General features: G+C 44.4%; 1 protein-coding gene across 1 annotated transcript; it reads left to right on the plus strand.

The window, feature by feature from the left end:
• The first annotated feature begins 5,108 nt into the window (after positions 1 to 5,108).
• EIF3B (eukaryotic translation initiation factor 3 subunit B) lies at positions 5,109 to 23,997 on the plus strand. Its single transcript, XM_079953759.1, has 19 exons — positions 5,109 to 5,847; positions 9,231 to 9,423; positions 11,199 to 11,318; positions 11,402 to 11,459; positions 12,105 to 12,233; positions 12,587 to 12,744; positions 14,656 to 14,787; positions 14,891 to 14,957; positions 15,580 to 15,626; positions 15,845 to 16,055; positions 17,086 to 17,158; positions 18,902 to 19,024; positions 19,434 to 19,512; positions 19,909 to 20,047; positions 20,568 to 20,693; positions 21,777 to 21,854; positions 22,379 to 22,487; positions 23,190 to 23,306; positions 23,405 to 23,997. Exons 1-18 carry the CDS (start codon positions 5,175 to 5,177, stop codon positions 23,291 to 23,293), a joined length of 2,619 nt encoding a protein of 872 aa, XP_079809885.1. The 5' UTR covers positions 5,109 to 5,174; the 3' UTR covers positions 23,294 to 23,306; positions 23,405 to 23,997.
• Positions 23,998 to 24,884: the final 887 nt, after the last annotated feature.

The following is a 24,884-nucleotide window of genomic DNA, read 5'->3' on the forward strand; positions in this document are numbered from 1 at the left end:
CAAGGGGGGGGCTGGTGGCTGATGGCCCCTGTGATCTCTTCCAACTATATGAAATAAGAATCTAGCATTTCTTAAATCCTTTGCATAATTATATTTAAACTAATATATTTAATACATAAATAACCTTTTAAAAGGAAAAGAAATCTTAAAAGGATCTTAGTTTAAGGAAGAAACAGCTTTAGAAAAGACTTCCCAAAAATGCTCTGTTTCTGCCAGCCAGACCAGTTGCTTTTTCACTGCTCTTGACCTTCTTAACCTTAGGAAGAAGATATGGCTCATTTTACTATTTATCCACTCTTAATTTGTAGGGTCAGTGTAACCTTGGCTCTCAGCCTGTAATTCCCTTTTTACGACTTTGAGAATTGTTTTCTGCTATAAATCAGGGGGCCCCTTGTCTAGGAGAAAAACATTCTGCCAAGGTTCTTAGGCAGCTGGTCTTCTGCCTGGCATAAAACATTTATGAATTTGAACTCATTTTTAAAATACAAGCCCTGATTAAACATATAAGCTTTAATAAAAATGCAGGCTTATGATTAGATGCCTCAATAAAACTTTCCAGGTATGAAGAAGCAGCAACGGGAGAAATTTCACTGACATATTAACCTTATTGTGATACTGTATGTAATGAGTGGCACTGGATGGAGGTGACAGTTCTATATCCTGCCAGCGACCATGGTCAGGCCAATGCATGTTGGCACCTGAGGCGAACCAAAAAATGGTGCCTCCCCCACAAAGGAAGAAGGGATACGTGAAGAAAAGTGAAGTGCCCTCCCTCTCTCCACCTGGCTTGGGGCAGGGCCTGGTAGGCTCCATAAAGGACTGCTGCTGCTACTGCTTGACAGAGAGGGCTCCCTTTTTAAATTGTTTTACGATTTATCTATGTCATTTTAAATTGTTATTGATATTAATGTTGTCTTTTTAGTTTTAGATTTTATGATTTATGTGGAAATTGTTTTCCATTTGGTTGTGTAGAATCATAGAATCATAGAGTTGGAAGAGACCACAAGGGCCATCGAGTCCAACCCCCTGCCAAGCAGGAAACACCATCAGAGCACTCCTGACATATGGTTGTCAAGCCTCTGCTTAAAGACCTCCAAAGAAGGAGACTCCACCACACTCCTTGGCAGCAAATTCCACTGTCAAACAGCTCTTACTGTCAGGAAGTTCTTCCTAATGTTTAGGTGGAATCTTCTTTCTTGTAGTTTGGAACCATTGCTCCGTGTCCGCTTCTCTGGAGCAGCAGAAAACAACCTTTCTCCCTCCTCTATGTGACATCCTTTTATATATTTGAACATGGCTATCATATCACCCCTTAACCTCCACCTAAACATTAGGAAGAACTTCCTGACAGTAAGAGCTGTTTGACAGTGGAATTTGCTGCCAAGGAGTGTGGTGGAGTCTCCTTCTTTGGAGGTCTTTAAGCAGAGGCTTGACAACCATATGTCAGGAGTGCTCTGATGGTGTTTCCTGCTTGGCAGGGGGTTGGACTCGATGGCCCTTGTGGTCTCTTCCAACTCTATGATTCTATGATTCTAAGGGGAGCCATACAGGGGTGAAGGTGTCTTCTTCTATTTGTCACCGTGCCAGTTTCAGTTTATTGGTTAATTTTTCTAGTATGGCTGTTTCCCATACTATTTGGTACCAGGTTGTGTACTTTTTGATGTGTTTTATTTATTGCTTATGACTTTTGTTATGTTGGAACTTATGTAAATCTTGTCATGTTGTAAGCCGCCTTGAGTATTGTTTTAACTATGGAAAGGCGGCATACAGATAAAATGGTGGTGGTGATGATGATGAAGATCAACATCAAGAACAAGGTGGGTAATGCATGTCTACATCATCACAGAAGTGGGAATCAAAGGCTGTTGCAGGATAGGAAAAGGCCCCGCTCTGAATTGCACCGGATGGATGCAGGCCCCAGGAGGTAACCCCCACCATTTCCTCTCTAGGGGTGAGAGGAGACCAGCAGGATCTCCTATTCACCAAGAAGCAGAATTGGAGGTGGCTGCCAGCAGTTCTGGTCTCCGAGACCACTGCAGCCATGCTGTCACTGCAACAGCAGCATCGGGCAACACATTCCTTGGAGGCCACATTGGCCACTCTGTAGATCCTGCCACCCAAGGCGGTTGCCTCACCTTGCTTCATGGATGGGCCAGCCCTGTCTTGTTAGCAATATCCAGGGATTACATGTTAGTGGACAAGCAATGGATGTGGCCCTTGCCTTTGTGCAGTAAGCTACATGGCAGATACACATAAGTCAGAGGTTCCTATGCACAAACAAATACACACCTCTCCATCCCCCATCCAGGCAAGTGAAAGGGATTATTATTACAGTTTACGGGTAAATTATTTTTAAAATATCTTTGTGAAAATTTATCTCAGCATAGAAAAAGGTAAAAGGAAGTATCAGCTCTGCAAAACATCAGTGCAGCTTGCAGACTTGTAGCACAAAGCAGATCAATATAAAAGTATAAAGGTAAAGGTAAAGGGACCACTGACCATTAGGTCCAGTCGCAGACGACTCTGGGGTTGCGGCGCGCATCTTGCTTTATTGGCCGAGGGAGCCGGCGTACAGCTTCCAGGTCATGTGGCCAGCATGACTAAGCCGCTTCTGGCGAACCAGAACAGCGTGCGGAAACACCGTTTACCTTCCCACCAGAGCGGTACCTATTTATCTACTTGCACTTTGACGTGCTTTCAAACTGCTAGATTGACAGGAGCAGGGACCGAGCACCAGGAGCTCACCCCGTCGTGGGGATTCGAACCGCCGACCTTCTGATCAGCAAGCCCTAGGCTCTGTGGTTTAACCCACAGCGCCACTCATGTCCCATATAAAAGTATAGCACACCATAAACAATGGACAGGGGGACAGGAAGAATATTCCCTCTTATGCTCTGAATCTGTACCAAGTCACTTACTGTATGTATCAGAGGCAAGTTCCCTGTATCCAAGTTGGTACACTGGTCTCTCATGGGCAATGCCCCTGTGTTTTTAATAACTTGCGGGAAGTGAACGGCATTTCCATGCGCTGCTCTGGTTTCGCCAGAAGTGGCTTAGTCATGCTGGCCACATGACCTGGAAGCTGTACGCCAGGTCCCTCGGCCAATAAAGCAAGATGAGCGCCACAACCCCAGAGTCGTCCACGACTGGACCTAACAGTCAGTGGTCCCTTTACCCTTTAACAGGAAAACAGAAACGGGGTGGGGGGGAAATAAGGTGCGGGACATACTTAACTATCACACAGGATTGTTGTGAGGATAGAATGGAAGGAGAGACATGTATTGGAACTGTAGCGCTGTGAGGGGAATTGGGGTATCCTAACCACTCTCAGCGCCCTGAACAAACTACATTTCCTTAAAAATTGGGGGGGGGGGGTAAGCCATGCCTGTTTGAAGTGGTATTAGGTAAAGGTAAAGGGACCCCTGACCATTAGGTCCAGTCGTGACCGACTCTGGGGTTGCGGCGCTCATCTCGCTTTACAGGCCGAGGGAGCCAGCGTTTGTCCGCAGACAGCTTCCGGGTCATGTGCCCAGCATGACTAAGCCACTTCTGGCGAACCAGAGCAGCGCATGGAAACACCATTTACTTTCCCTCCGGAGCGGTACCTATTTATCTACTTGCACTTTGACGTCCTTTCGAACTGCTACCATTGCTTTAAATGCATTGTTAAGAATGCAGCCTGCACCAAGGAAATGCCACAGATTTCACTTGCAAATAAAACACAAATCTGGAGAGGGCCCAATTCATCGCACATGAGGATCCATTTCCCTTTGGCATTTATTGCAGGTCCTCTTCAGGAGCATTCAGGGTCGGATTTAGGTTTGATGAGGCCCTAAGCTTACTGAAGGTAATGGGGCCCTTTATAGCTCCAGCTGCCCTTTGTCAACAACAAATGGTCGCTGTTTTTTGTGTTGAATATATGCTATATGGTAATTTATGGACCTAATAGCCATCTAAAGCCATTTGCACATAACAAAATATGTATTTTATCAAAGGAATTGTTGAACTGAAATACAATTAAAAAGTAGTGAAATATTTTGGAAATGTGCCATAAGTTTTTCCCCCTTTATTTTTTTTGGGGGGGGCCAAAGAGAGTGGGGCCCTAAGCTATAGCTTGTTTAGCTTATACGTAAATCCGGCACTGGAGAGATCGTGCTGACAGTTAAGGGGCGGCGGAGAAGCTGATTATGGCGGGTCTCGTTAAGCCGCAGCGCTCATTAATAGCGAAGGAAATCAATCAAACAAACAAAAAAACCCGAACATGATTTATAGTTTAATTTATGTATATCTTTTTATTGTGATAAGGGATGTTGTCGTAAGTTGGTTTGGGTTGCATTAGGAAAAAAAGCGACTAATAATAACAAAAAATGATTTAGATCAATTGCACCTCCCTATTCTTAGGCTTCCCACTATGTGTCCATTTGACATACTCTGACCGTCCCCCTTTTTGCGGAAAGACTTGTACAGCTCACGCGCCTGGCAGGAGGATGACTCGTCAGTTGGACCCATTTCGGTCATTTTTGAAGGGGTGCTTGATTCCCCTTTGCTACTATCTCCTCCAGAGTGACAGCTTACGATTAATATAGTCTAGAATTTAAAATAGGAGGATAAAAATATATATTTCGACAATAATAATATGAGTAGAAGCACGCGGTGACGATACCGCTATTCACGACACTACTTTCACCTCCCCCCTCCCTCTGGGATGGTCCATCCGACCCCACCTAAGGGCGGGCTGAATGCGGGGCCTCGAGCCGCCATGTTGGACTTAACCACCAGGATTGTTCTAACGAGGGGGGTGGGGGTGAAGCGAGCGTACCTCAAGACCGAAACGCCTAATTCCTAGGGGGAAAGCATAACTGGGCGCTAACCGATCGCAAACCCTGTCCTAGCCCATTAATGTAGGAGATTAACATATACAACGCAGTAAGACCCCGCTTTTGGGATCCGTTCCTCCCCCCCTCCTCTGCCGAGTTGGTCCCTGCCCGCTCTCGCGAGACTGGCCGCCGGGTCCGCTCTCGCGCACATGGCCCGGCGAGAGGGCGCCTCCCCTGCGCGCGCGCCTGCGCGCTCTGTGCCCCCTCCCTCCTCCCCCCCCTTCTCGGCCCAGCGCGCCGCCTTGCCTGTTCGTGCGCCGCGCGTGTGAGGCGAGCGGGAAGGCCGCGCAGCCCCTCATGCAGGAGACCCAGGAGAGCCCGGCGGCCGCCGAGACCCCCGCCGCTCTGCCCGCCCAGGACGAGGGGCCCGGAGGAGGAGGGGAGCCCGGCGGCGGCGGCAGCAGCGGCGGCGGCGACGGCGACTCGGAGGCCGAGCTGCCGGACGGGCCTTCCGCGGAGGAGCCTGAGGGGAAGAAGGAGCCGGAGCCCGAAAAAGGCGGCGGCGAGGAGAAGGAGGCGGAGGAGGAGAAGCCGCGAAGCAGCAGCAGCAGCAGCAGCGCCGGCGAGGAAGAGAAGGCCGCTGGAGAGCGTCGGGAGCAGCCGCAACCGTCTCCCCCTCCGGCCGCTGGGCCGCCTTCGCCTCCTCAGGAGCCGCCCGAGGTTGCCGCTGTAGCCGAGGAGCCGCCGGAGCGGGAGAAATCCCCCGAAGCCCCTGCCTCTGCCCCGGCCGAGAAGCCCGAGGGGGACCAGGAGGGATCCGAAGGCGGCGAGGCGAAGAAAGAGGAGCAGCAGCAGGAGGAGGCCGAGGAGAAGGAGGAGGAGGAGGAGAAGGCCGAGAAGCCCAGCAAGGACGAGGAGGAGGAGGAGGAGGAGGAGGAGGGAAGCGGCAAGGAGGAAGAGGAGGAGGAGGAGGAGGAGGGCATCTCCTTCAGCGACCCCGAGGACTTCGTGGACAACATCGACGAGGAAGGTGGGTGGGCCGAGGGGGGAGGAGGAGGAGGAGGGAGAGGCCTGGCGGCGGCCTCTTCCGCCTCTTCCTCGACACGTGTTTGTAAGCCGCCTTGCGAGGGGGAGCGAAGGCGGGGGGTAGAAATAAATATTGCCCTTATTGTTATATGTAATTTTGCATGTAGCGTTTTCCCCCAGAGAAGGACTCGAAGAAGCTGACGGGTAATATGTGGACATTAGTGGGGGTGGGGGGAGAGAGCCTCGTGATCCTTAAAAGAAAGGGGGGGGAGGGTCGGTGTGGCCATTTGGGAAGGGGTGGCAGCGCCTCTGCTTTGCTTGCAGAAGGTCCCCTGGAAGGGCTGGTTACATCCACTGCCTGAAATGGCGGAGACAGTGTCATGGGTCAGTCTAGGCCAGTATTCTTCAACCTGGGGGAGGGGATCCCCAGATGTTGGGACTAAAGCTGCCATCATCCTTGACCACAGATGTGAGTTGGCTGAGGGTGACAGCCACCGAAGTTTCAAGGGCGCCTGAGGATCCTGCGTTGAAGAATACTGGTGCAGAGTAGTACCTCTCAAGCTGTGGGATGTGGTGGTTTGGCAGTCCCCACCACCAGCGTGCCAGGGAGCAGCACCTTCACTGTAGTGAAGTTGACAATGTCTGGGACCAGTCCATGGACTACCACGTAGAGCAGCGCTGGTGTAGACCATAGTGAGCAAGATGACTTTGTGGCCTGGCCATAAGACAAGCTTCCAGCATAGTCCTTCTGAGATAGAACAGGGAAAAGTGGGGAGGGGGGTCTCACTTGGCCATCTTGTTGGCCTACTCCAGCTCCCATCAAAGGGTTTAGAGAGCCAGTGCGGCATAGTGGTTATAGAGTGTTGGACTAGGGCCTGGGAGGCCAAGGTTTAAATCCCGCCAGTCAGCCATGAAGCTTTACGCAGGTCTCAGGGCTTTGGGGGAATTAAATGGGGAGAACAGTGTATTCCATCATCCCTGACTGCTGGCCCTTCTCATTGGGGATAATGAGAATCATAGTCCAACATCATTTGGGGAACCAGTGTGGAGAAAGGCTGTTCTAGAAGGTCCTGGTCTATATCAGACTGAAGAATATGCAAGGCACTTTGGTGGATTGGACAGCAAGGCCCACCTTGCCCAGCACCCTGTTTCTCAACTGTGTTGAGACAGATGTATCTGTAAATCTCACAACAGGGCACTAGCCCTCTCCTGTGTCTTGTCACCAGATTGTGGTGCAAAGATATATTGCCCCATTACATGCAGGGCTTTGTGTTCAGTATGCGTCAGTATAGCATGAGAAGGCCATTGTGCCCGGGTCTTGGCTTCCTGGAAGCATCTGTTTGGCAACTGTGGGAACAGAATGCTGTACTAGATGGGACTTTGGTCTGATCCAGCAGGGCACTTCTGGTGTTCTTATGATTCCTAGCAAGTGTAGTTTTTAGTGATGCACTATCTCTGATGCAAAACAGACAGTATCTAGCCCCTGTTTACATGGAGTACATTATCTGTTACCTCCAGGTAGGGCTGGGAGAGACACCTGCCTGTAACCCTGGAGATCTGTTGTCTGTTGATGGATAGACCTTATTTAGCTAGATTATAAGGCAGCTTCTTAGTTTATCTGCTTTAGACAGTTTGCCATATGTGTAATGTTGTCTTAACAGGTGAGTTTGCCTGTTCTAAGTCTCATTGGCAATGATAGAATCTATAAAGAGATTTCCAATCTTAAAACTCTCAAATGCTTGTGGTGTTTAAAATATGCTGTTTCTTTATTTTTAATCTCACAGAAATACCATTTGAGATTATTTACAATGTTTAAAATTTTATAAAAACATAAAATAACCAAGCAAGGAGGTGGGATCAGCAGCTGAAATGAAGTATAGAAACATTATCTGCCGCGTGCAAGAGACTGTAAATAAAATTGTCTTTAACTGACTCAAAACAGGAGACAAAGTGTTTGACTATCTAGCTGCAGCTGCCCAGGAGGACTGCCTGGTTATCACACTGAAATGTGCTTCTACTCTAGGGAGGACATAGAGAAGGGCATTTGTCCCTGACACTTTTTAAAAATAAAGTGAAAAGTAAGTTTCAAAAGGCCATTTTAAATTGGATGTCTATAGCATGTAAGTGCAGAATAAAATATTTTAGTGATATCTAGTTTTAAGCCATGATTGTATAAATCATCAGTATGTTAGAATACCGTATTTACTTGAGTCTAATTCGTCATCGAATCTAATGCACACCTCAATTTTCAGAACATTGAAACAACAACAACAAAAAAAATTGCTGGCGAATGTAAATGTGCCATCGAATCTAATGCACACCTTGATTTTTACAACATAATTTGGCCAAAAAAAGTGAGCAGTAGATTTGAGTAAATAAAGTATTTTCTTGGTTGTTTTGTGCATTCAGCAGCCCTGATAGGAAATACTGTGTTAGAGGCTAATGCTTTATAAGTGAATTTATTTTATTGTAAAGGGAAAGATTGTGGTAGGGGCATACAAATTTATAGACTAGAGGATGAAGACTTGCACTTGTCTTGATTTGCTGTGTGATTAGAACAAAGGCTTCTTTGAACCCATGGAAAACTTGTTAAACTGCTATAATTAAAGGGTTTGTAGCATCTTTATAATTATAAATAAAGCCATGTTCGATGTTCAAAGCGTTCAGTTTGGAGAAAGACTGGATGTGCCAGGTTACTTTCTTAGATTTTTGTAGTGGTATGAAAGGATAGCAACCAGCATTTGTAATAGCATCATTCTGCCCCAGTAGATTTTTTCCCCATCAGAATATAGAGAACTGAGTTTGCAAGCTCCATAAAAATGTGGATAGTGGAAGAAAAACAGCTTAGCATTGTGGTGGCTGCTTGTCCTGGTTTAAGTGGCAGACTTCAAGGAGAGAGGCAGCCACTGGGAAGAATAGCTTGCCCCTAGATGGTCTACAGATGAGGGACTGTTCTTCTAAGCAAATCCTTGTTATACAAAAGGCAGTGAGAATGAGCTCTTGATGCAGCAAAGTAGAGAATGAAGTTTAGAAAAGCATGTAACAAATTGCTTTGTTTACTCAGTATGTTTCTAGCAGCAGGATAGCTCGGTTGGTTAGAGTATGATGGTTATAATGCCAAGGTTGAAGGTTCAGTCAGCTGCATATTCCTGGATTGCAGGGAGTTGGAAATCCAACTCTACAATTCTGTGATCCTTATAAAAAAGGTCTATTAGTTTCTATAGCTAAAATACAGAAGACTGATTCCAATATGGAGTTTGCACTTCTGCTTTCAGCCTTTACCAAACACATGGCTAACCAAACCTAGAATATCCCAATTAGTTTTCTTTTATCCTGTAAATAAATTGTGGGCTGTCTCTCTCATTCGTATACTTATCTTTTCCACAGAATTACTTGGAGATATTCTGCAAGAACGTCCACAGGAGGCTGATGGAATTGATTCAGTGATTGTGGTGGATAATGTTCCTCAGGTTGGACCAGACCGACTTGAGAAACTGAAGAATGTTATCCACAAGATTTTCTCAAAGTTTGGAAAAATTACCAATGAGTTTTACCCAGAAGCTGATGGGCAGACTAAAGGGTGAGTGACTGTCTTTTTTAGCTGTCATTGCTAGCCAGCCTAAAAACTAATTGACCAATCCTTCCCTCTCCAATGAGGTACACCCCCACCTTTCCAGCAGGAAAGGGAAGGTAGGGAGACTACTAGCTTGGCCACTACATGGTGGATGGTGCCCTGAACGCCAGCATGGCCAGATCTTGAAAAGCTGCCTCTCCCTAGAAAACTTGTCACTAACTTTTCCTGTGAGGAAAGGAAGGTATGCTTTCTTGGGTAGGTGAGTTACACCAGGTGCTACGCTACCAAGCAGGCAAACAGCCTTTAGCCGAGGATCCTGTGGGGATTGCCACACAATTGTTAGGGCACCCCAGCATACCTCAGCAGCTTCAAATTTGAAAAGAAGCCTAGTTGGTCACTTGTCATACTTACCAGAGGTTATTGATGCAGTCACCACAGTGAACACGGTGGCTGAAAATGAAAATGTCAGATCCTCTATGACAGGCATCTCCAACTCCCAAGAGAATGTGATCTACTCCCAGTTTAAAAAGAAAACTGGCAGTGATCTACCCATTGTCATTGGGGGGGGGTTTGCTCAGAGTTGCGCAGCTTTTTTTAGGAGGGAAGTACCCAAAGTTGATGAGCTTTTTGGGGGAAGGGTTGCACTGAGTTTTTTTTAGCTTTTCCCACTTTTTGTACACAATAAGGATCCTGCAACCTACCTTGATCAGCCGGGAATCTACCGGGGTAGATCACGATCTACTGGTTGGACATCCCTGCTCTATGATTATGGGTTTCCAGTGAGATATGGGACTGAAGTTTCAATGAACTTGCAACGTATAAGAACTGTTTTGCCAACAGTGGGCACATGCTATGAATTATTACTCAGGGGCGAAACTAGCTTTATTACACCCGGGTCACCCAGTTTGGCACCCCCCACGCACATTTGCGTACATGCACACAAACACACGCAGTTACCCCCTCTGGAGGCTTCACCTAGGGCGCCCCCCCCCCCGTAGCTACGGCATTGCATTACCCATGGGCAGATAATACTTTTCGAAATTAAGCTATGGGGAGTTGCCTGATAAAAGTAAGTTCTCTGTGAAATTAAACAAACATTTCATAGAAGAATAAGTTTTTGTAAATTAAGTACTGACATTATCAAGTAGAGGAGGGAGGTTAAGATTAGCCAGGGTCTGCAGGGTGGTTTCACCCCTCCAAATGAACCACCAGCAGGTACAAAATCTGCCTGTCGCTAGTCGCCAGATCAAGAGCATCAGAGATCTTGCTTCCTTGTGCATTGAAATGCCTGGCATTCAGAATAATCTACCAGCCTTTTCCCCCTCATTCATTTTCCCTTTAGTGTCTCCCCTCTTGCCAGATGGCACATTATATGCTAATGTGGCAAACATATGGAGCCATAGCTCTATTTTTCAGCTGTTGCCATTGTCTCTGAGACAATGCAAATTGAAAAAAAAATGCACCTTGATCCTGCTCTTAAAATGGTGTATGCCACGCATGAGGGATTCTTGCACAGAGATAATTCTCAGGGCAGCAGCTGCAGGCCCAGCTTTCACTCATTGCACAGTGTCACATAGCATTTGGCACAATTATATAAACAAGCCTGAAATATGACTTTGGGGAAACAGTTGGTGTTGAATTCCGTTGAGTTGAAGTGTGGCTGATGTCACTGTTGAGGTTCGGCTGAATCCAGAGCATTGGGCCATTCATTTCATGTATCACCTCTTTCGGCAATTTCAAATTAAGTTTTCAGCAATAACTAACTAGATGTTTTACTGCAGGTATATTTTCCTGGAATACATGTCTCCAACTCATGCTTCAGATGCCATTAAAAATGCAGATGGCTACAAGCTAGACAAGCAGCACACTTTCAGGGTCAACCTTTTCACTGACTTTGACAAGTGAGTATCGTCATTTCTTAAAAGCAGAAAAGGTTGACTGTTTGAAATACAAAGAAGTATAACTGACTGAATCACATTTTCAGATACATGACAATCAGTGATGAGTGGGAAATTCCAGAAAAGCAGCCATTTAAAGACCTGGTGAGTTTTCAGATGCATGTATAGACTTTAAAGATCACTGTGTCCATCAAGAGGCAATACTAAGTTTGTACCTGCGCAGGCTTGGAATCCCTCCAGTGCGGGTCATGAATTCCTAATACTGTAGGTTGTTAAAGAATACTCCCACAGCTCAGCTTGAAATGTGAATGATACACTGTGGCAGGCAATCAGATACTTACTAAAATCTGAGCACCCCAGTGTTCTTTTTAAAAAATAAATATTTGTATGTATGACTGCAAGATGCAAAATAATCTTGCCTGTAAAAATGTTAAGTGATTGCAAACTTTTGTCAATGATCCTGATATAACATTTGCCCGTGTTACAGTGAACGTCTGCAGTTTTATGTCTTTCAACAAATGCAGATGAATATGGTGAATTTTGGCTTTCACTGTTGTGTCTTGGAACCATGGGAAGTTCACAAAGCCCATCTAGGTGTGTCAGAATTCAGATCTGTATGTTCTCCAAATTTCACAAATTCAGTATAATACTCAGGAAATGTTGTGTCCAGAAAGTTGAGCTGTTATATTAGCTTTTCCATTGTTATTAACCCTGTCTCAAATAAAGACCAAATAGTATTTTTTTTATAGGTCCTATCTTCTTAAACTGTTTTCCTTTTGACTTTTCCAGGGGAATTTGCGCTACTGGTTGGAGGACCCAGATTGTAGAGATCAGTACAGTGTGATCTTTGAATCTGGAGACAGAACCTCTATTTACTGGAATGATGTTAAGGATCCTGTCACAATTGAGGAGAGAGCTGTGAGTGTCCCTAGGAAGTATCTCTTTACTGAGAGCAGTTTTTTGTGCAGTGTCTGTAAAAAGGAAATAAAATATATAATGTGACTAAACATTCAGTTAGCATATGATTCAATGAACGTAATAGCTATTCAATACATTAGTGAATCACATCAGTTACATGGCTCCCAGTTGACCATATTCACATATGAGATTTCTGTTTTTAGAATGCTGTGGGCCACAAATAAATTTTGAGGTCGATTGAAGTTAGATGTCATGCACCAGAGTAAGGGATTAATCCTAGATAAGTTTTTATGCATCAATATGCAAATGAAATATGATTCAAATGGTTATGCTATGCACTTTCCCCCTTGTAGCGATGGACAGAAACCTATGTACGCTGGTCTCCAAAGGGTACCTATCTGGCTACATTCCATATGAGGGGCATTGCTTTGTGGGGTGGAGAGAAATTCAAGCAGATTCAGAAGTTCAGCCACCAGGGGGTGCAACTCATTGACTTCTCACCTTGCGAAAGGTAGTGTATGAAATTAGTTGGTGGTGTTACTGTGGGAATCGGGTGTATAAAATATATTGCCTGTTACAGTTACGCATTCTATTTATTGATTTACCTATTGGGGGCTGTTATACCACATTTCAACCATATTCTTGGTATGGTTTTCAAGATAGAATAAAACAACGTACAACTACAAACAAAACACTAAACTAAAACTTAAAGGATCATGGAAGTAGTACAAAACATTGCCTGAAATGAAAAGAGTATAAAGTACGTATCAGGCTAACCACTCTGGGAAGAACATTTCACAGTTAAAGCAACACCTCCAAGAAGACCCTCAGGTGACAGGCACAGCCAAAGGAGACTCTGTATGGGATATGTTAATGTATGAGTAGATTACATTAGATCTGTTTGTTGTTGTTTGCACTTGTAGCTCAGTTTCCAAGAGATCTTTTCATTCAGGACCAGTCAGGTCTGAGCAGTTTCCATAGCCCCTTGGTGGAAACATTGGCTAAATTTATTAATAAGTTTCTAGACTTTCAGCTAGCAGAATTTTCAGGGTATGAAATATCAAACTGCGACTATTTTATTCTTGTGGTGAAGGTTCTCATACTCATGCTTTCTTGGCATAGCTTGTGTGAAATAGTTTGGGGGAAAAGTTGTTGAGTGAGGGCCCCCTGTCTCACAGGATGCTTCCTCACTCGGCCTCCTAGCACAGAAGGGAAGGTGTTATGGCTCAGCCTTGTTTTCTACATACATTCCTGGCTCCTGGAGAGGCAGCAACTCTTCAAGGCCTTTTGCTCCCAATTCTTTCTTTCTCTCTCTCTCTCTCTCTCTCTCTCTCTCTCTCTCTCTGTGTGTGTGTGTGTGTGTGTGTGTGTGTCTGCATTTGTCTGTTTTTCTTGGTAGCTAGTAACTAGGTCTTGTATATAGCATGGCGCAAAACAGTTCTGCCATATAGAGAGTTCAACTCTTGTTCTAATGAGAATTCCAAGTGGTCTAGAAGCAGCTTCCTAGACCTATCACAGTTGATAGTGCAGAGCTTTCCAAACTCTGTGTTGTGTGAATGCTCCCCACTCTCCTCTTGGGACTGGAAAGGGGTTAGTTTAACCTCCAGTTTGCTAGGAAAAGTGAATTACTGTGTTGCAAAATGATGCATTTCCAGAAAGTATGTCGCCAACATGAAAAGTTTGGAAAGCTCAGGTGTACCCCCACCCCAAACTCTTGGTTGCCTCTTCAGTTCCTTGAACTAGCTAAGACTTCTTGCCTTTTGTTGGCTTTGAGGTGAGAACATAATTGGTCACAGACATTTGTGTTGTGGTTTGTGTTGAATCTCTCACATTTGTTTGCTGAAGGGTTGAAGCTGTTGGGAATGTTATATTTGAAGCCTTTGTGCTACAAACCACTATCATACCACATATGATTAATGCATAAACCTTAAAAGGGGGAAACAGGATGTTAGATGCTGATGTTTTTGAGGGCTCTGCCATTCACTCACTTATTTGTCTTTCTATTGCCTGCTTTTCTGAAGTCCAAGGAACTCTAAATAGCTGTTATGAAACTGACCAGTGTTTTGTTACTTTAATTCTGGAATTTGGCAAAGTTGAGTACTGCTTGAGTGACAAGGCCCTGGCAACAAGAATACAGTATCTTGGGTGCACCATGTAAAACACAAAATTTGCATTTTAATGGAAAAAACCTGCTTGATTCTTCACCATTCATTAAGATGTGCTTGCTGTCTTACAAGACTTCTGCTAAGCATTGCAGTTTTGAAAGTATGCTTTCCCCCTGTGAAGTTGTATTCCTGGGAACAGAAACTAAGAAAGATAAAACATGCCCCTCTAATGAATTTCAAAGCAACTCAAATGTTTAAACTTGACATAAGATCACAGCTTTTATGTTTGTATAATTGATCTGTTCTTCTTTGTGAAGGTACCTGGTCACCTTCAGCCCTCTAATGGACACCCAGGATGACCCTCAAGCGATCATTATCTGGGATACCCTAACTGGACAGAAGAAGCGCGGATTCCACTGTGAAAGCTCAGCCCACTGGCCCATTTTTAAGTAGGTTGGGCAGATGGTTAACAAATTGCTTTAAAAAAAACAAACAAACATGCTTTTGTAATGGGGAAGAGAAACATCTGATTTCTTGAAATTCTTTGCTTAGGTGGAGTCATGATGGTAAATTCTTTGCTCGGATGACATCTGACACTCTTAGCATCTATGAAACACCTGTAAGTCTCCCTCCCTTTCTGATGTAATATGATAGATTCTGTAACGTGCCTATTCGCAGTCAAAATGTGCCAAAAGGTATCCTGCTAATAAGAATATAAACTTAGTGGGCAATGTGCAAGCATTCATCCCATACCCATTCTGACTGCAGTGTTTGCGCGTCGCCCACTAATGCAACCTAAAAGATGTTGCTAATTTGACTTCAAATGTTGGACATAGATTGCATTTTCTCTCTCACACAAAACCTTTAGAAACCACCACAATTACTTGTGGGACAGCCATTCTTTCCCCAACAAAAGTGAGGAAAAGGTGTATTGGGCCTTTTATGTCCCATAAAGACCATTTAGGGTTTTTGTTTTTTTACATGTCTTAAGTATTAAAGTGATTCCCCATTTCTGTTTGTTGTGCTTGTGTGTATGTTAAGATGTTATTTTCTTCTTTGTTGATTGTTATGTTTATAGTTTCACTATGTTTTTATGCTTTGTTTTACATCACATTGGGGGGCTCTCTTAGGCAGGGAAGTAGACTATAATCTTTAACATAAATGTTATTATAAACTTATAGTAAATTGAGATAGATAGGTGTGTACAAGAATCATTTTGACTTTATGTTCTCTCTTTCTAGTCAATGGGTCTGTTGGACAAGAAAAGTTTAAAAATCAATGGGATCAAGTGAGTATTTTTCTTTAGATCTTACTCTCCTTGCTGCTGATATTGTTATTTTTGCCTTCGACATATAATTCTCCTCCTCGCAGTGGCTCCCTCTTCTTTTCCAAAGTGTGAGAAATAAATTTCATTTGGCTCGTGTGATGTGTGGGGTTTTTTTTAATATATAAAAAAATGTCCCTAAAATTACTAAATTGTTGCATGTTCTGTTTACCATCCCTCAGAGACTTCTCCTGGTCTCCAGGTGGCAACATAATTGCTTTTTGGGTGCCTGAAGACAAAGATATACCAGCAAGGGTGACGTTGATGCAGCTGCCCTCCAGACAGGAAATCAGAGTGCGGAATCTCTTCAATGTGGTGGACTGCAAGCTACATTGGCAAAAGAATGGGGATTATCTCTGTGTGAAAGTAGACAGGACCCCCAAAGGAACACAGGTACGTGGCTCCGAAGCTTCCTTACAGAACTGTTAAACTCTCTGACTTTGAAATCCCAACTTTTATATTATCAAAGCTAAGAGAACACTTGAAAGCCTTTTCTGTTTTTGATTGAAGCATTCTTGCTCTGAGCTGCCCAGAGTGGCTGGGGAAACTGAGCCAGATTGCTGGGTATTATTATTATTATTATTATTATTATTATTATTATTATTATTCCTACTCCTCCACCTGCAGCAGCTTCATGGTGCCTGATCTCCTCACATATAAGTTGCATGGTTTGTGTTTCTGTCTATTCCCTCCTTTCTGTTTGCACTCTGTGTAAGCCCCATTGCTCTTTAACTACGGACTGCCAGTTCCTGCACTGGGCGAAAGCTTTTTAGTGAACTCTTAGCACACGTTTGCTGCAGAACTGCAAGGATTACCAGAGAACATATTAAAGAATCCAAGAATTTTATTCTAAATATAGGTAGTTCACATGCTGCTATAAAACCTCCCGAATAGAAAATGACTCATGTTTACAATTACAGGGGTTGAGATTAAAATGAAGCTATGCCATCAGGCATGGAACTGTTTTCCACACAGTCTCCTGTGTGTCCCCACCCCCCTCCTGAGTGCAAATAGTTCCATTCTTCAGAGTTGATGTCATGTATGCCTGGAGATGGCTGTATCTTACTCTGACTAGTTTACTCCATAATAGCCTTGTCTAATATGTATTTCAGTTGAATACTTTGCAGTTCAGCCTTGTAGAAGAGAATAAATAACAGTGTCTGGAAGGCTAGCCTTGTTTTGGTTCTTCTTTGCTGCAAGAGACTTGTGGCTCCTTAAAGACTAATTCTAAAGTGCTGCAAGACACTTCGTATTAAATAACAGTAGTGCATCTTGCTCTAAGTTATGAGATTTTAGGCACCCTAAACACTCAGATCCAAACAGCAGCAGGCCAGATACTTCTGCTTTGTATTAAATGCACATCATCTCAAGTCCCTACCTGAGTAGATGACATGCCCACATCACCTCTTTCTCCTCCCTGCAGGGTGTAGTGACCAACTTCGAAATCTTCCGCATGAGAGAGAAGCAGGTTCCTGTTGATGTGGTAGAAATGAAAGGTAAAGGACACATTTCACATAACTTCAGCTCTCTGTGCACTATTTTTTGTCCTTCAGTGTATATCTAATTTAGAGTTTATAGCATATGAAATATAACAGAAGTGAAACACCACATAATGTAGCCACCAGGGTGCTGAAATGTATTCTTCCAATGCTACTCTCTGGACTCAGTCCTGAAGCTAGGATCAGAACCACAGTGCCTGCAGTTCCCTTTTCCTGGAGGCAGTCCAGAAGACTACCATGGTTGATGGCATCAAATGCCTACGAGAAATCAAGAAGCGGGAGCAAGGTCACACTGCCCCATCCTGCTCTTTGCAAAGGTCATCCATCAGGGTGACCAAGGGGTGAACCCAGATTCGAATGGATCTAAATAATATGTGCCTTCCCAATAATGCTTGCAGCTGCCCCACCACAGCCCTCTTCACCACCTTTTCCCAAAGGGGGTATTTGCAAGTGGCTGATAGTTGTTCCAATCCAAAGGGTCCAGAACCAGTTTCCTTACGAGCAGCCACACCACCGCCTCTTGCAGTGAAGCAGGGACCATTCCCTCATGCAGTGAAGCTTTAACCACACTCTGGACCTAACCAGTCAGCCCTCCTGAACTAGATTTGATAAGCCAAGAGTGACTACAGTCGAGGGGAAATAGTGGTGGGGCGCATTGCCACCAGCAGCTTGCCACATCAGCTGATTGCATAAGGTGAAACTGATCCCACAAAACACCCCCGATAATGACACTACCAAGCAGAGCTGCAACAGGTGCGGAGTCAAGATCACTCCAAAGTTGAGGCTGTTCTCAAGTGTGTAGCCAGTTGGTCATGATGGGTCTTAGAAAGTTCTAGAGGTCCCTCCACTCTAGGGGATGCAATGCGAGACCACACTGCCACATGGCAGGCACGGTTATGTGTTCTTACCGGTGTTGGGTCAGCTTCAGAGCGAGATTTGCACCATCTGCGCTCCAGTCTTCCTCTGGCCTGTTTCACAGTCCAACATTCTTCAGAGTACCAAGGAGCTGTTCAGGCTCTACAACACCAGAGAGGATGCTCATGAGCAGGCATAGGCAAACTCGGCCCTCCAGATATTTTGGGGACTACAATTCCCGTCATCCCTGACCACTGGTCCTGTTAGCTGGGGATGATGGGAGCTGTAGTCCCACAACATATGGAGGGCCGAGTTTGCCCATGCCTGCTCATGAGTGATCATTTCATATCGCCATTTTATAGGTAGGCAGGATCACCAGCTTTCTCCATTGAAAAATCCCTCAGAGCATTGAGAAACACATCTGGTTCCATCAGTCTAGAGGGTGGGCCATCCACATGGCCCTCCTGCAGTGGGGCCCTGCCACCACCAGTCAAAACTTAACCTGATAATGGTCTGACCATCACAAGGAAGTGCATTGTGTTCCCCCTATCTTCAGTCCATCCCTCATATCACTTGGGGTAAAGACACATCAAGAGAGTGCCGTGACTGGTGTGTTGGACCAAAGACCGTCTGAAAGAGACCCGTGTTTGTCATGGAGTCTGAATTCTCTAGCTGGCCCAAGAGCAGCCTCCACATGGATATTGAACTCACCCATGATTATCATTTTAGAGTCCTCCGAAAATATCCCAGAGACTACCAGCCTGATCAGGAATGCTGCTGGAGAGCAGCATTTTGAATGTCTAGGAGACCCGCATGAATTAGAAGCCTTTTCAGAGGGGATCTGGCTAATTTTACAGGTTTAATGTAGGTCTTCCTCTCTTGCAGAAAGCATCATAGCGTTTGCTTGGGAGCCAAATGGAAGCAAGTTTGCTGTGTTGCATGGAGAGCCGCCACGAATATCCTGCTCTTTCTACCATGTGAAAAACAATGGGAAAATAGAGCTCATTAGTAAGTAGAATTCAAGAGGCTGTGCATGGGCTTGGGGTTTGAGGAGCTCTGTGTGTGTTGTTACAATCTGTTTTAAAATTCATTTGAACTTCATTTTGGCCAAATATCTTTGTCTTGCAAGACCTCTTGGATTTCTCAACTATTGAAACTTGGACAATGCAGCACTTGTTCATTTTTGTGACTGCAGATTTGCTGTAAAAGCTTATTGATGCTAAGTAAGGCTTCTTATATGAATGAGATTGTGTATCCTAGTTATTCCTGGTCTTGTCAACACTCAGGAGGCAGCATTAACGGGGGCATGAAGATTTTGATTACTTTGTTTTGTAAGGCTAAAATCTTTATTACAAAGGCATAATATCAACCTTATAAAGCAAGGATATTCGTCTCATGTATTTAAATCTTATTTCAGAAATGTTTGACAAGCAGCAGGCAAACACGATATTCTGGAGTCCTCAAGGGCAATTTGTGGTGTTGGCTGGTCTCAGGAGGTGAGTACTGTTTCTTGGCAAGCATATCTTGAGTAACAGAAGCTTTTTTTAAAAAAGTTGGTTCTTAAAACAGGTTCCTTAGAGGGTGCCATCTTGGTCCACTGGAGAAAAAACCACACAGAGCTCTGTTTAATTTGAAATGGTTCTGTAGAGTTTTATTTCATCCTACAGAGTAAGAGTGATCGGCAAGTTAGTTTACCTTAATATAAAGGAAACTTGTGCCCTCTCCCAGACAAAGGGCTTTATGAAGACTGTTTCAAATCCAACGTCTCAGCTTTTAGATTATGCCATCTGACTCATACCCAGATTTCAAAGAAACGTTTGTTCAATTGTTTCACAGGCTTAAAAGTTGCCTGCATGTAATATATAAAATATTCTAATTATTTTTCTATGCAGCATGAATGGTGCCTTAGCTTTCGTTGATACATCTGACTGCACCATGATGAACATTGCTGAGCACTACACAGCCTCAGATGTTGAATGGGACCCCACAGGCCGCTATTTGGTGACTTCTGTCTCTTGGTGGAGTCACAAGGTATTATCAATACTTCCCCACCCCTTACCCTTATCCATCTTGAGCCTGGTAACAGGCCTTGTGTTGTATTTGTTTTAGCTTGGATACCTTTTACCTATTAATATCATCATTAATAGCAATGCTCATTATTTCTTCTTGTCATTCTCATGCCTCGGTAGGCCCGGTGCATTGGTTCTGCTCTTAATTGTAGAAGAGGCTTGGGTAAAGGGGAGGAGATAATTGTGGGGCTTCCAATGTGTACTCAACTACTTAATGTGTGCTCCTCAAACAGTGAGATACCTTAGTTACTCTGGTGCCTGGCTTTCTGTGTTGGTACCTTGTTTATATGTAATTCAGATCTTTATAGTAAACATTTGCCATATACAAGTTAAGGCATCAGTTGATGATCATTAGAAATCCTTTCACAACACCACAGAAGGGAATTTGAACGCTTTCAGCTTTTTAGGACTACAAAGTGAGCAGCTGGGTGCGAAGAATGCTGCACCGTACGTGACACAACTTCACTGAACTATCTTTCTAGGTGGACAATGCCTATTGGCTGTGGACTTTCCAGGGTCGCCTCCTACAGAAGAATAATAAAGACCGGTTCTGCCAGTTACTTTGGAGACCCAGGCCACCTACGTTGCTCACCCAGGATCAAATAAAGGTATTGTGTCCTTTACGGTGGGAGGTTTGGTGTAACTTTTTGGGTTGATATTAAGAGAAGGAAGCTCGGTATTAGGAAAATAGCTCTAATGCTTCAACAGACAACAGTTGAAGCTCACCACAAGCTGGGGATAAGGAAGAGACATAGGTCAGCGTTAGATCAGGTACTTTATGTGTGTCTGATCTCAAGTTCAATCCCTGACATCCCCAGTTAAATGTTCAGGTGGTAGGTGATGAGAAAAATCTCTGAGATCCTGGAGAGCTGCTGCCAGTCAAAGTAGTCAGTACTGCAATACATAGGTCAGTGGCTTAACCTAGCAGATTGCCATGTCCACAAACCACTCCCCCAGTTCAATTTGCAATTGCCTCCAGCAAGCCCAGCTGAGTTTATCCCTATCCCACTGAACTGGACCTCATTCTCCTGATTACATTGGGAGCATGACATTTGTTGATCCAGCCCCATTCTGATTCCTGGTGTGCTGCCTACAGCTCTTAGGAAGTGTACTTTTCCCAGTTTACCAACATTAAGTAGTCTTGGAAAAAAGTATTTCTCATCTGCTGTTGTCTGGGTTGCTGCACTTTAGCTGCTGGAGAAGGGATACTTGCTCCCAGAGCAGCTTACAAGTAAGTGGCTTGGGGAGGGGGATTTGGAGGTGTTTGGGGAGTTTGGGGAATTATCCAAGCCAGAGAAAGACTTGGGGCCATAATGTTCTCTTGCTATTCGTGGAAGGCTTTGCAAATCACCAAGGAGGCCCATACTCTGCAGTAGTAAAATATTGGGTCGTAGTCAACTACCTTTTACTCAGACCCATTGACATGAATAAACTTAAATTAGTTATGTTCATTAGTTTCATTGAGTGTACCATTGAGTAAAACTAAGTGGAATACCACTGTAGAACTAAGCATGTCTGATGGATTGCTGTAGTATCCTGTGCATGGTATTCGAAAGGCATGTCTTTGACATCCTGCTTAGTCCACTTTTTCTTCTCAAAATATGCTGGGGCTATATGAAATGGCAGATTTTGCTCAATATAACATAAAATCATTTAAAAATACAATATATAACACTTATTTCTTGAAACAGCAAATCAAGAAAGATCTGAAGAGATACTCCAAAATATTTGAACAGAAAGATCGCCTGAGCCAGTCTAAAGCCTCAAAGGTAAGCTATCTTTTGATCTCTTGGTGCTTTGGTTTTGAGTCCAGACACCTATTTCCAGATCTAGAACCCTTGGATTCATTTTCCAAAGCTGCTTCTGGCAGGAACGTTGTACAATAAGGGAGTGCTGGGGCAGGGAGGTTGGAGCACACTGCAATATTGGAGCAGGGAAGTCAGTAAATGAGAACTCTTAATTCTTCTGCTGGAGAGTATGGAACCTTTAGCAGTATTCAGGGTGGGGAAATGTCCGTAAATGCCTTTTCCTCCTTGTGGCATCATATGGCCCAGATCTTGCTGCAATGAATTTCGCAAAGTGAAGCCGTCTGTTTGCACTAGTGAAAGGTATTTTGTCACCCCAGTCCTTCCCATATTTACATGGAAATAAGTCTCTTTGGTAATTTTAAGTAAGCCTGTTTGGGATCAAAGCCTTGGAAAGTCCAGCTTCTCTCCCCATCTTGATTACTCCTCGGGAGGTTTCTAGCTGCATTTTGATTGAAGGTTTTATAGCAACCTCTTGTTTTCTGTAGGAACTGGTAGATAGAAGGCGAACAATGATGGAGGAGTTCAAAAAATACCGCAAGATGGCACAAGAGCTGTACATGGAGCAAAGGAATGAGCGGTTGGAGCTCCGCGGAGGTGAGTTGGCTTTCTAAGCATTCCTTGTCTTGGGCTGCAATCCTGTGCATGTTTACCGGAGAGGACGCAGGTGGCGCTGTGGGTTAAAGCCTCAGCGCCTAGGGCTTGCCGATCGAAAGGTCGGCGGTTCGAATCCCTGCGGCGGGGTGCGCTCCCGCTGCTCGGTCCCAGCGCCTGCCAACCTAGCAGTTCGAAAGCACCTCCGGGTGCAAGTAGATAAATAGGGACCGCTTACCAGCGGGAAGGTAAACGGCGTTTCCGTGTGCGGCTCTGGCTCTGGCCAGAGCAGCTTCGTCACGCTGGCCACGTGACCCGGAAGTGTCTCCGGACAGCGCTGGCCCCTGGCCTCTTAAGTGAGATGGGCGCACAACCCCAGAGTCTGTCAAGACTGGCCCGTACGGGCAGGGGTACCTTTACCTTTACCTTTAAGCTGCAGTGAACTCAGCAGCCACATGAAGGCAAGTCTCTGTTAGGGAAAAATATTGGCAAAACTGTTACTGAAATAGTGTTGGGCTTACCTTAACAAAATAAATGATAAGCAAAATAATTAACAAAGAAGTTGATACGTGGCAGAACTAGTTGGTTTGAATGAGATGGCAGCTGTAGCTCTGTTCTAACGCAGCTAAGATTCTGTTTCATTATGGAGCCAGCATAATGCTGCCTTGAAATCGTCCAGGTCTAATATTTTTTCTCTCTTTACAGGAGTGGACACAGATGAGCTGGACAGCAATGTGGATGACTGGGAGGAGGAAACTGTTGAATTTTTTATCAATGAAGAAATTATTACAGTTGCAGAGCCAGAGTAGTCCGAAAGGCGTGGTAAAACCCATTCACATTGTGTACTTGGGGTGGTAGAGAGGGGAAGCTTTGTTGAAATCCTGGAGACTGAGAGTTACCACCTTCTCCTTCCTTTGCAGCACCACCATATCTCATACTGAGGAGGGATTTGTTCATTTCCAGAAGGTCTACACAACTTTGGACTTTTTTAAAATCCATATTCTCTCTCTGGACGGTGAATGCGCAGGATTTGTTCATTCTGACACATTGTAGTGCCTTCTAGTCCCCACTGCCTACTGTGGGGTCACTCGAAAGGCACTGCTTTTAAATTTTTATCCTTTATTTGGGGAGGGTTTAGTTTAATTTTGAAAAAATCTACCACCAGTATTTGCTGCTTGACACTCCAGCAGTGCTGCTCTCAGCTGAGCAACGTGGAACTGTGGCCCTTACCACTGCAGTCTTGGCGCAACTTTCAGTGTCTTGCCGCAAACTCGTGATGCTTCTGTTTGCTGAAGACTGTTCCTGTGCCCAAACTGCACAGGTGGAAGTTGGTTTCATGTTGGGGAAGATCACCGAAAAAACTGTACTTCATACTATGTGCTTTAATTTGCGGAAGCAGCACTACAGTGGGCTCTACCCTCCTCCATTCAGATTGTGACTGGAGCTCTCCCAGGTTGAACATTGGAAATAAAGCAAACCTATATGCTTAATAAAGAGGGCTGTGTTATATGAAGCTTTCTCACTTTGAAACTCATTCTTGTGACGTTTGCCTGTAGCAAGTAACATCTTGCTATCTGCAAATTGAATTTACATTCATTTGATTTCATATGCTTCCTCCATGCCCGACCACCAATAAGTGAGTTACAGATACATATTCTCAAGGTACATGGTCTCTGCAGCAACAAAATCAGATGCACTGGGGGTTTTATTTGCAAACAGCTTGAGTCTATTAATAAAACCCCCAAAACAAAAGTGCCGTTTGAGTATTAGACCAATGTAGGGGGCCATTTGTTGCCTACTTTGAAGAGGAAGGCAAAGCTGTCCCTAAGAACTGCTAAGATCAGCTCCATCTGAGCATCATCATCGTCATTTTATTTGTATGCCGCCTTTCCACAGTTAAAACAGTGCTCAAGGCGGCTTACAATACGAAAAGATTTACATAGTTACAAACATAGCAAAGTAGTCATAGGAATAAATAAAACACATCAAAAATTTACATAACCAAACTGAACAATTTCCACATAAAAATAAAGATGCAAAAAATTATCAGTAACAGCAAAAACTCCCAAAATACTCCAGCAGCAGTTCTTGTGAAGCCTGTCAGGCCCCATCCTGGGCCAGGTAGAGAGAGGCAGATCAGAGCACAGTGCCTTGTAGTAGTAAATGGAAAAGAGGAACTCTTGAACCATAAAGGAGCATCTTCCATTGGAAACTAAAAGGTGGTTGACCTCCAATATATCAAACACATTGTGGCATTATAATAGGTAATGATTATAGAATTCCTTCTGCTGCACAAACAGCTTTGAAGTTAGTGACAGTGCAGTAATCTTGGCACTGATCCACATATTTCGAGAAAGGTACAGTGGTGCCCCGGAAGACGAACGCCTCGCAAGACGGAAA

Source organism: Podarcis cretensis, assembly GCF_951804945.1.
Source record: "Podarcis cretensis genome assembly, chromosome: 14".
NCBI classification, from domain to species: domain Eukaryota; kingdom Metazoa; phylum Chordata; class Lepidosauria; order Squamata; family Lacertidae; genus Podarcis; species Podarcis cretensis.

What these genes read in the sequence shown, in the direction of transcription:
- EIF3B (XM_079953759.1), top strand. Translation starts at nt 5,175, where the DNA reads ATGCAGGAGACCCAGGAGAGCCCGGCGGCCGCCGAGACCCCCGCCGCT. An exon ending in TCACCCAGGATCAAATAAAG is followed by an intron (nt 20,694 to 21,776) that starts GTATTGTGTCCT and finishes TTCTTGAAACAG; the next exon opens with CAAATCAAGAAAGATCTGAA. An exon ending in GCGGTTGGAGCTCCGCGGAG is followed by an intron (nt 22,488 to 23,189) that starts GTGAGTTGGCTT and finishes CTCTCTTTACAG; the next exon opens with GAGTGGACACAGATGAGCTG.